Source organism: Salmo salar, chromosome 15 (assembly GCF_965601325.2).
Source record: "Salmo salar chromosome 15, fSalSal1, whole genome shotgun sequence".
NCBI lineage: Eukaryota > Metazoa > Chordata > Actinopteri > Salmoniformes > Salmonidae > Salmo > Salmo salar.
Genome location: NC_138305.1, coordinates 101,212,263 through 101,224,318, shown reverse-complemented (window position 1 = coordinate 101,224,318; position 12,056 = coordinate 101,212,263). Strand labels below are relative to the sequence as shown.

General features: G+C 47.2%; 1 protein-coding gene across 1 annotated transcript in view; it reads left to right on the top strand.

The window, feature by feature from the left end:
• LOC106572720 (uncharacterized) overlaps positions 1 to 12,056 on the top strand; it is a 108,231-nt gene that overhangs the window by 52,668 nt on the left and 43,507 nt on the right. The window contains 3 exon segments of the mRNA XM_082962223.1: positions 775 to 947; positions 3,088 to 3,308; positions 3,961 to 4,118. Coding sequence (XP_082818349.1) covers positions 775 to 947; positions 3,088 to 3,308; positions 3,961 to 4,118 — 552 coding nt within the window.

Here is a 12,056-nt window from a genome sequence, read left to right as displayed (position 1 = left end):
TTCTCCTGTATTGGCTCTGTTGTTGACAGTACTGTTTCCTGATTGGTATAGTTCTCTTGTATTGGCTCTGTTGTTGACAGTACTGTTTCCTGATTGGTATAGTTCTCTTGTATTGGCTCTGTTGTTGACAGTACTGTTTCCTGATTGGTATAGTTCTCCAGTATTGGCTCTGTTGTTGACAGTACTGTTTCCTGATTGGTATAGTTCTCTTGTATTGGCTCTGTTGTTGACAGTACTGTTTCCTGATTGGTATAGTTCTCTTGTATTGGCTCTGTTATTGACAGTACTGTTTCCTGATTGGTATAGTTCTCTTGTATTGGCTCTGTTGTTGACAGTACTGTTTCCTGATTGGTATAGTTCACCTGTATTGGCTCTGTTGTTGACAGTACTGTTTCCTGAAAGCATGCTCCCCGTAATCTCAGGTTTAGTATATGCATCGTCTCCTGAAAGCATTCTTCTTGTCATAGGTTTCATGTTCAGTGTATGGTGATGGTGGAATGTGCAGAAGTGTGAACCTATACCACTTGAAAACAGATCTAAGCACTTTAAACCCATTGTTTGTTTTTGTACAATATTAGGAGTGTAGCACTGAGCGCTGTCTAGGCTGTGGGTATGTTCTTACTGATGAAGACCTTTGGGGTTGAAATGTTGGCCTGCTGGAGCATTCAACAGTGTGCAGGTATCGATCTTTGTAACTTGATCTCACAACCAAGTGCTCTCACTGATGTCTACTTATGTCTAACCTGCGTTGTGTGTATTCCTGTGTGTCTACAGGACCGTAAGCTGACCAAGGCGGAGCAGCAGCGTTTTAAGGAGGAGGCAGAGATGCTGAAGGGGCTCCAGCATCCTAACATTGTCCGTTTCTATGACTCCTGGGAGTCAGTGCTGCGAGGGAAGAAGTGCATCGTCCTGGTCACCGAACTCATGACCTCGGGGACACTCAAAACGTAGGTAGAAGACACACACACATAGACAGACCGACACACACATGCACACCACTGCTCAGCGTCAAATAGGGTTACACCAAAGACATGACGGCTCACTCTAGCTTCCTGTAAATTGGAACCAGTGAGTTGGCTAATCAGAGTGCATTCATGAGGATGTTGATATTCTCTCTGTAGAAATAGGGTCTCACTTTAAATAAAGTATTTCTCATGAAGTTTAATGAAGCCTCTATAAGCCGATGCATCACAAATCACTTATAACCAAATGTTACCTACCGCCTCGATTCAGTGTTATGTAGCAACATTTCTTACATTAGATAAAATTAGAGACTCAGAGATCCAAAATGTTATATCATACACTGCAGTTGAGGAACAATGAGAAAGTAATTCTGCTTCGAAAGATGATACATTTGTAACTACACTTTTGAGAAAATGGTCCTTGAATGTTTTGGTACACCTACTGGAGAGCTCTTCTTTGTCTACACCCATTCAGCATCACTCACACCCTCTTAAGCCTTAGCCCCACCTATCTCTTTAAGGATTCACATGTGAGGCCATGTGCTAAACAGAGTGAGTAAGGTAGTGTAGTAAAGAACCATAGATATGAAGACTAAAAGTTGTGAAAGTAGTAGCCTACAATAAGGAAAGACTCCAGGTAAAGTCACACTTGATCTAGTCTTTGGCCTATATCCTAATCTGACTTTGCTACAGGTCATGTTGTTCTTCACATTACTATCTCTGGTAAACACACACTATATCAAATCAAATCAATGTTTATTTGTCACATGAACAGGATGCAGAAGGTGTAAACGGTACAGTGAAATGGTTACTTGTATATTTGCATAGTAGCAATATCAAAAAGGGTGCCAGAAAGTCGGTGGCCCAGACACGCTTGCATGGGGTCACGTGAAATAAATGCTATAAACACCCCTCAGTCACATCTAGCTAAGTGGATGGGTCACTATTGTCTAGACATTTACACATGTTCAAGAAATACAATAGATGGCCGTAATCACCCCCAGACACACCTGGCTAACTTGATGGGTCATGTAATCATCTGGCAAAGTGTAGTCTTGTTTAGACATGTAGCTAGCTAGCTAAACAATGAACCATAAATCCAACCCATAGCTACAGTATAAACCGATTGTCATAGCTAGCCACCATGCATGAAATGCTGTTGTATGAATCTGCAGGTAGCTAAAGCTAACCAATTAGGTTCAGCTTTAGCTAGCTAGCTAACATTAGGCTATAACTAGCAATGCAAATGGATTTCAGAGATACTAATAATATTTCTACACAGATCATATACGTAACGTTCGCTAGCTAGCTAACAGTATGCTTTAACTTGCAATGAAAACAACTTTCTGACAAAATTAGAAATGTATAATATCTGAAAATGTAGCTAGACTCTTACCCAAATACATGGATGAATCCTTCACAGCAGCATGTCTTTTCTGTTTTGTTTGTAGCTAGCTACAGCTTGTTTGGTCCGTTTTGTCAAGTCACTCCAGTTCACACGTGTGCCAAATGTAGTCCATCACAACTTTTTTCCACTGATCTTTGTTGATAGCGCTGGCTAAATTCAGGGCATCAATGTTGTTGAGAGCAGTAACAACACTTGCAGTTCTCCATGGCTAACATTATATATATATTTTTAAACGTGGTAGCAAGGATTATCTACACATACTGAGCAGCTCATGTTATAGACAAAAGCGTTCTACATGGCAGACCAATCCGAACTCATCTCTTGGCATGTCCAGCCCATCCATTATCTCAGCCAATCATGTCTTTTTCCGTGGCTAAACCAACTAGGCTCACAATTTAACAATTTTATTTGTATTTACAAATGGCGTACACGCTTGTTATTAAGGCACATGAAAGTTCACGTTCCAGAAGGCATTTCTGCCAAAAAACTCATTTTTATTTAAAAAATAAAATAAAATAATTCAAATGCCTCTCCTGTGAAGTAGTGACGTGCGACATACACCTAGCTTCTTGAAATGTGTCACAAATGTGGTCATACAGTTGGTCCTCTGTCTATATAAACCATAATCATTATACTGTTGACCTTAGTTATAACCTTTTGTCCTCTCCTGTCCGGTCCTGTCCGGTCCTGTCCTCTCCTGTCCGGTCCTGACTGCAGGTATCTGAAGCGCTTCAAGGTGATGAAGCCTAAGGTCCTGAGGAGCTGGTGTCGTCAGATCCTGAAGGGCCTCCAGTTCCTCCACACCCGGACCCCTCCCATCATTCACAGGGACCTGAAGTGTGACAACATCTTCATCACGGGCCCCACCGGCTCCGTCAAGATAGGAGACCTTGGACTGGCCACTCTCATGAGGACCTCCTTTGCTAAGAGTGTCATAGGTAACTAACGATCATCAGTTATCAGTTGTTGTCTTATGTTATGTTGTGGGAAGGGTATTGACATTTTTAATGGGCCACAGGTATGTCAGAACTCTTGTGAGTAAGATTTCCAATGTATTTATTACAAATGGCAATTAATCTTGAACTAGTGCTAATGGACCTCTCTGTTGTACAAATGGCTTTTAGAATCTGTGGTAACTCTGCAACATTAGGAATATTTTATAAGCTGCCCCAACTCTCCAACAAGGCAGTATCATCTGTGTACAGTCTCTGCTGTGATTATTCTTGCTCTTAGGTCAAGCTCTAGTGTACTAACTGCCACTCAAAGGGAATGTTAAAGGGATTTTGGCAATGAGGTCCATTATCTACTTCCCCAGAGTGGATACCATTTTTATGTCTCTGTGTCGAGTATGAAGGAAGTTAGAGGTAGTTTCACGAGCCAATGCTAACTATCATTAGCGTAATGACTGGAAGTCTATGGGTATTTGCTAGCATGCTAAAAAAATATATTTACAATTCACACATGCATACTACACATGTACATGTGTGACATTTTACAAATATAAAGTACCCAACAAATATAAGTAGCCAACAAATTATTATTTATCAGGTTATTAACCTTTACAGTTGTCTCTGCTGTCCTGTCTTCCAGGTACACCTGAGTTCATGGCTCCAGAGATGTACGAGGAACATTATGACGAGTCAGTGGATGTCTATGCCTTTGGGATGTGCATGTTGGAGATGGCCACCTCAGAATACCCCTACTCAGAGTGCCAGAATGCTGCACAGATCTACCGTAAAGTCACCAGCGTAAGTATGGGTTCCTGGGACTGCAGTCCATTTGCGCTTTGGTTGGCCTAGTCTTTCTATTCCCTACTTCTGCAAGATCTTTCTCTTGATAAAATTCCCTTTGAACCTTTTGCAGTCTTGTCTTTTCCCTACTTCTGCTTGATTCCCCCCCTCATATTCAGTAAATTATTATACACTACATATACAAATTAGTAGATTTGGCTATTTTAGCCACACCCATTGCTGACAGGTGTATAAAATTGAGCACACAGCCATGCAATCTCCATAGACAAACATTGGCAGTAGAATTGCCTTACTGAAGAGCTCAGTGACTTTCAACGTGGCACCGTCATAGGATGCCACCTTTGCAACAAGTCAGTTCTGCCCTGCTAGAGCTGCCCTGGTCAACTGTAAGTGCTGTTATTGTAAAGTGGAAATGTCTAGGAGCAACAACGACTCAGCTGCGAAATGGTAGACCACACAAGTTCACAGAATGGGACCGCCAAGTGCTAAAGTGCGTAACGCGTCAAAATTGTCTGTCCTTGTTTGCAACACCCACTACAGAGTTCCAAACTGCCTCTTGAAGCAGCATCAGCACAATAACCGTTCGTCGGGAGCTTCATGAAATGGGTTTCCATGGCCAAGTGTTGGCTGGAGTGGTGTAAAGCTCGCCGCCACTCTGGAGCAGTGGAAACTCGTTCTCTGGAGTGATGAATCACGCTTCACCATCTGGCAGTCCGATGGATGAATCTGGGTTTGGTGGATGCCAGGAGAACGCTACCTGTCTCAATGCATAGTGCCAACTGTTAAGATTGGTGGAGGAGGAATAATGGTCTGTGGCTGTTTTTCATGGTTTGGGCTAGGACCCTTAGTTCCAGTGAAGGGAAATGTTAATGTTACAGCATACAATGATATTCTAGCATTGACAAGCATGACAAGCATTTCTCTACACCCGCAATAACATCTGCTAAACATGTGTATGGGACCAATAAAATTTGATTTGATTTTAGACAATTCTGTGCTTCCAACTTTGTGGCAACAGTTTGCGGAAGGCCCTTTCCTGCTTCAGCATGACAATGCCCCCGAGATTCATACAAAAATGGTTTGTTGAGATCGGTGTGGAAGAACTTGACTGCCCTGCACAGAGCCCTGACCTCAACCCCATCGAACAACTTTGGGGTGAACTGGAACTCCGACCGCAAGCTAGGCCTAATCGCCCAACATCTGTGCCCAACCTCACTAATGCTCTTGTGGCTGAATGGAAGCAAGTCCCCACAGCAATGTTCCAACGTCTAGTGGAAAGCCTTCCCAGAAGAGTGGAGGCTTTTAAAGCAGCAAAGGGGGTACCAACTCCATATTAATGCCCTTGATTTTGGAATGAGATGTTCGACGAGCAGGTGTCCACACACTTTTTGTCATCTAGATTGTATCTGTGACAGTATATTATCTGTAGTCAGGGCTTCTTCATTTCTGCTTCATGATTAAAACTCTGAAGCACAGTAGTCCCATTTAAGGTACAGTTGAAGTCAGAAGTTTAGATACACCTCAGCCAAATACATTTAAACTCAGTTTTTCACAATTCCTGACATGTAATCCTAGTAAAAATTCCCTGTCTTAGGCCAGTTAGGATCACCAATTTATTTTAAGAATGTGAAATGTCAGAATAATAGTAGAGAGAATGATTTATTTCAGCTTTTGTTTCTTTCATCACATTCCCAGTGGGTCAGAAGTTTACATACACTCAATTAGTATTTGGTAGCATTGCCTTTAAATTGTTTAACTTGGGTCAAACATTTCAGGTAGCCTTCCACAAGCTTCCCACAATAAGTTGGGTGAATTTTGGCCCATTCCTCCTGACAGAGCTGATGTAACTGAGTCAGGTTTGTAGGCCTCCTTGCTCGCACACGCTTTTTCAGTCCTGCCAACAAATTTTCGATAGGATTGAGGTCAGGGCTTTGTGATGGCCACTCCAATACCTTGACTTTGTTGTCCTTAAGCCATTTTGCCACAACTTTGGAAGTATGCTTGGGGTCATTGTCCATTTGGAAGACCCATTTGCGACCAAGCTTTAACTTCCTGACTGATCCCTTGAGATGCTGCTTCAATATAGCCACATCATTTTCCTACCGCATAATGCCATCTATTTTGTAAAGTCCACCAGTCCCTCCTGCAGCAAAGCACCCCCACAACATGATGCTGCCACCCCAGTGCTTCACGGTTGGGATGGTGTTCTTCGGCTTGCAAGCCTCCCCCCATTTCCTCCAAACATAATGATGGTCATTATGGGCAAACAGTTCTTTTTTTGTTTCATCACACCAGAGGACATTTCTCCAAAAAGTACGATCTTTGTCCCATGTGCAGTTGCAAACCATAGTCTGGCTTTTTTATGGCGGTTTTGGAGCAGTTGCTTCTTCTTTGCTGAGTGGCCTTTCAGGTTATGTCGATATAGGACTCGTTTTACTGTGGATATAGATATTTTTGTACCTGTTTCCCCCAGCGTTTTCAAAAGGTCCTTAGCAGTTGTTCTGGGACTGATTTGCACTTTTCGCACCAAAGTACATTCATCTCTTGGAGACAGAATGCGTCTCCTTCCTGAGCGGTATGACAGCTGCTGTCAGAGTCTAGGTGATGTGGGTAAGGCGAAGTCAGGCGCAGGACACTGAGATGAGTAATAATAGTAACTTTACTCAAAAATAATCCTCCAACAAGGAGAACGAAAATCCAGAATCACATGAACGAGACAACTGACAACAATAAACATGCACAAAACCATAATGGCTCCAGAGGGTTAAATAGGGAAATAATTAAAACGAAATGGGAACCAGGTGTGTACAATACAGACAAAACAAATGGAAAAAGAAATGTAGATCGGTGGAGGCTAGAAAGCCGGTGATGTCGACCGCCGCCCGAACAAGGAGAGGCACCAACTTCGGCGGAAGTCGTGATAGTACCCCCCCCTTGACGCACGACTCCAGCAGCGCGCCGACACCGGCCTCGGGACGACCCGGAGGACGAGGCGCAGGACGATCCGGGCGGAGACGGTGAAATTCCTGCAGTAAGGAAGGGTCCAGGATGTCCTCCACCGGCACCCAGCATCTCTCCTCCGGACCGTACCCCTCCCACTCCACGAGGTACTGAAGGCCCCTCGCCCGACGCCTTGAGTCCATAATGGCTTGCACAGTATACGCCGGGGCCCCCTCGATGTCCAGAGGGGGTAGAGGAACCTCCCGCACCTCAGACTGCTGGAGCGGACCAGCCACCTTTGGCCTGAGGAGAGACACATGGAACGAGGGGTTAATAAGGTAATCAGGGGGGAGCTGTAACCTACAACCAACCTCGTTCAGTCTCCTCAGGACTTTAAATGGCCCCACAAACCGCGGACCCAGCTTCCAGCAGGAAAGGCGAAGGGGTAGGTTTCGGGTCGAGAGTCAGACCCGATCCCCGGGTGCATACACCGGGGCCTCACTGCGGCGGCGGTCGGCGCTCGCCTTCTGCCGCTTGATGACCCGTTGCAGGAGCACATGGGCAACGTCCCATGTTTCTTCCGAGCGCCGAAACCATTCGTCCACTGCAGGTGTTTCAATCTGGCTCTGATGGAACGGTGCCAGGACCGGCTGATAACCCAGAACACATTGAAAAGGAGATAGGTTAGTGAAGGAATGGCGGAGGGAGTTTTGGGCCATCTCTGCCCAGGGGATGAAAGCCGCCCACTCCCCCGGCCGGTCCTGGCAATAGGACCGCAGAAACCTACCCACATCCTGGTTAACTCTCTCCACCTGCCCATTACTCTCGGGGTGAAAACCTGAGGTGAGGCTGACCGAGACCCCCAGGCGTACCATAAACGCGCTCCAGATCCTCGACGTGAACTGTGGAACCCGATCAGAAACTATATCCTCAGGCACCCCGTAGTGCCGGAAGACGTGGGTGAACAGGGCCTCCGCAGTCTGTAGAGCCGTAGGGAGACCGGGCAAAGGAAGGAGACGGCAGGACTTAGAAAACCGATCCACAACAACCAGGATCGTGTTGTTTCCCTGTGACGGAGAAAGATCTGTTGCGAAATCCACCGATAGGTGTGACCACGGCCGTTGTGGAAAAGGTAGGGGTTGTAATTTCCCTCTGGGCAGGTGTCCAGGGGCCTTGCACTGGGCGCACACAGAGCAGGAGGAAACATAAACCCTCATGTCCTTAGCTAAAGTGGGCCACCAGTACTTCCCACTAAGACAGCGCACTGTCCGACCGATGCCAGGATGACCAGAGGAGGGTGACGTGTGAGCCCAACAGATCAAACTATCGCGGACATCAGACGGAACATACAGATGACCAACTGGACACTGGTTGGGAGTGGGCTCTGTACGTAACGCCCGCTTGATGTGCGCGTCCACCTCCCATACCACCGGTGCGAGTATGGGAGTGGGATCCGTGGACCGCTCCTCTGTGCCATACATCCGGGACAGTGCGTCTTCCTTAGCGTTCTGGGAACCTGGTCTGTAGGAAATGGTGAAAACAAAACAGGTGAAAAACATGGCCCACCTTGCCTGACAAGGGTTCAGTCTCCTCGCCGCCCGGATGTACTCCAGATTGCGGTGGTCAGTCCAAATGAGGAAAGGGTGTCTAGCCCCCTCAAGCCAATGCCTCCACGCCTTCATACCCTGACAACAGCCAACAGCTCCCGATCACCCACATCATAGTTTCGCTCCGCCGGGCTGAGCTTCTTTGAAAAAAAAGCACAGGGGCGGAGCTTTGGTGGCGTACCCGAGCGCTGAGACAGCACAGCTCCTATCCCAGCCTCGGACACGTCCACCTCCACTATAAATGCCAAAGAGGGATACGGATGAGCCAGCACGGGAGCCGAGGTAAACAGAGCCTTCAGGTGACCAAAAGCCCTGTCCGCCCCAGCTGACCACTGCAGTCGCACCGGTCCCCCCTTTAACAAAGAGGTAATGGGAGCCGCTACCTGACCAAAGCCCCGGATAAACCTTCGGTAGTAGTTGGCAAACCCTAAAAACCGCTGCACCTCCTTTACCGTGGTTGGAGTCGGCCAATTACGCACGGCTGAATTGCAATCCTTCTCCATCTCCACCCCTGTCGTGGACAGGCGGTACCCTAGAAAGGAGACAGACTGTTGGAAGAACAGACATTTCTCAGCCTTGACGTACAGGTCATGCTCCAACAGTCGACCAAGCACCTTGCGCACCAGGGACACATGCTCGGTGCGTGTAGCGGAGTATATTAGAATGTCATCTTTATACACCACTACACCCTGCCCATGCAGGTCCCTGAAAATGTCATCTACAAAGGATTGAAAGACTGATGGAGCATTCATCAACCCATACGGCATGACAAGGTACTCATAGTGCCCAGAGGTGGTACTAAATGCCATCTTCCACTCATCCCCCTCCCGGATACGCACCAGGTTGTAAGCGCTCCTGAGATCCAATTTTGTGAAGAAGTGCGCCCCGTACAATGACTCTGTCACACTGGCTATGAGAGGCAGCGGGTAACTGTACTTCACTGTGATCTGATTTATACCTCGATAGTCAATACACGGGCGTAAACCTCCATCCTTCTTCTTCACAAAAAATAAACTCGAGGAGGCAGGTGAAGTGGAAGGCCGACTGTATCCCTGTCCCAGAGATCCGGAGACATATGTTTCCATAGCTGCCGTCTCCTCCTGTGACAAAGGATACACGTGACTCCTGGGAAGTGCTGCGTCTACCATGAGATTTATCGCACAATCCCCCCATCGATGGGGTGGTAATTGAGTCGCATTCTTTTTACAGAAGGCGAGAGCCAAATCGGCATATTCTGGAGGATGTGCATGGTGGAGACCTGGTTTGGACTCTCCACCGTAGTTGCACCTATGGAAACACCTACACATCTCCCCGAGCACTGACGTCACCATCCCTTGAGAGCCCCCTGTTTCCACGAAATAGTGGGGTCATGATCGGCCAACCAGGGATGCCCCAACACCACAGGAAACGCAGGTGAATCGATCAGAAAGAGACTAATTCTCTCCTTATGATCCCCCTGCGTTTTCATACATAGTGGAGCTGTGACCTCCCTGATCAGTCCTGATCCTAAAGGACCACTATCTAAGGCATGTACGTTGAAGGGCACATCAACAGGAACAATAGGGATCCCTAATCTAATTGCAAATGAACGATCAATAAAGTTCCCAGCTGCACCTTAATCTACTAGCGCCTTGTACTGGGAATGCGGGGAAAACTCAGGAAATTCTACACATACACACCGTGTGAAACAGGAAGCTCTGGGTGAGTCGGGTGCCTACTCACCTGGGATGATCCACCAGTGCCCTGCCTGCTGCCTCGACTCCCTGGAGAACCTCCCCAGCACCGACCAGCAGTGTGCCCTCTGCGGCCACAGGTGGTGAAGGGAAGGGCCCCCCCTCCGGTCTCCCTCATAGCAGCACCTCCTAGCTCCATCGGCGTCGGATCAAAGGGGCTGGGAGATGGAACTGACGAACCCCGATCCGGACATCCGCGGGAGGCATCCAGTCTGATGGATAGGTCTACCAGCTGGTCAAAGGTAAGGGTGGTGTCCCTGCAGGCTAGCTCCCTACGAACGTCCTCGCATAGACCACACCTGTAGTGGTCGATCAGGGCCCGCTCATTCCATCCCGCGCCGGCGGCCAGAGTTCGAAAGTCCAGAGCGAAGTCTTGTGCACTCCTCATCCCCTGTCTGAGATGATACAAGCGGTCCCTCGCCGCTCTCCCTTCAGGTGGAATGATCGAAAACCGCCCGGAAGCGGCGGGTAAAATCCTCATAATTGTCCAACGTCGGTCCTTCCCTTCCCCAGACTGCGTTGGCCCATTTGAGTGCTCTACCAGTCAGACAGGAGATGAGGGCATTTACACTCTCCCGTCCCGAAGGAGCTGGGTGAACGGTTGCCAGGTAGAGCCCAAGCTGGAGTAGGAACCCCTGGCACCCGGCAGCCGTTCCATCGTATACCCTCGGGAGCGCGAGCCGAATCCCACTGGATCCAGGTGAAGGAGAGGTGGACAGCGTTGTGGGTTGTTGTGGGAGCTGGGGTGATGATGATGGGGTTGCTGGAAAACCCCCTCTCTCCCATTGCTCCATGGTTTGTAGCACACGATCCATGGCTGTGCTGAGAATTTGCAACATAGTCGCGTGTTGCTGGACGCGCTCCTCCATAGGTAGAGGAGGGCTGTGTGCACCTGCTGACTCCATTGAAGGTGCATGCTTCTGTCAGAGTCCAGGTGATGTGGGTAAGGCGGAGTTAGGTGCAGGACTCAGAGTTGAGTAATAATAGTAACTTTATTCAAAAAGAATCCTCCAACAAGGAGAACGAAAATCCAGAATCACATAAACGAGACAACTGACAACAATAAACACTCACAAAACCATGATGGCTCCAGAGGGTTAAATAGGGAAATAATTAAAACGAAATGGGAACCAGGTGTGTACAATACAGACAAAACAAATGGAAAAAGAAATGTAGATCGGTGGAGGCTAGAAAGCCGGTGATGTCGACCGCTGAATGCCGCCTGAACAAGGAAAGGCACCAACTTCGGCGGAAGTCGTGACTGCTTCGTGGTCCCATGGTGTTTATACTTGCGTACTATTTTTATACAGATGAATGTGGTACCTTCAGGCGTTTGGAAATTGCTCCCAAGAATGAACCTGACTTGTGGAGGTCTACAAATTTTTTTCTGAGGTCTTGGCTGATTTCTTTTGATTTTCCCATGATGTCAAGCAAAGAGGCACTGAGTTTGACGATAGGCCTTGAAATACATCCACAGGTACACCTCCAATTGACTCAAATTATGTCAATTAGCCTATCAGAAGCTTCTAAAGCCATGACATCATTTTCTGGAATTTTCCAAGCTGTTTAAAGGCACAGTCAACTTAGTGTATGTACATTTCTGACCCACTGGAATTGTGATAATTTGAATTATAAGTGAAATAATCTGTCTGTAA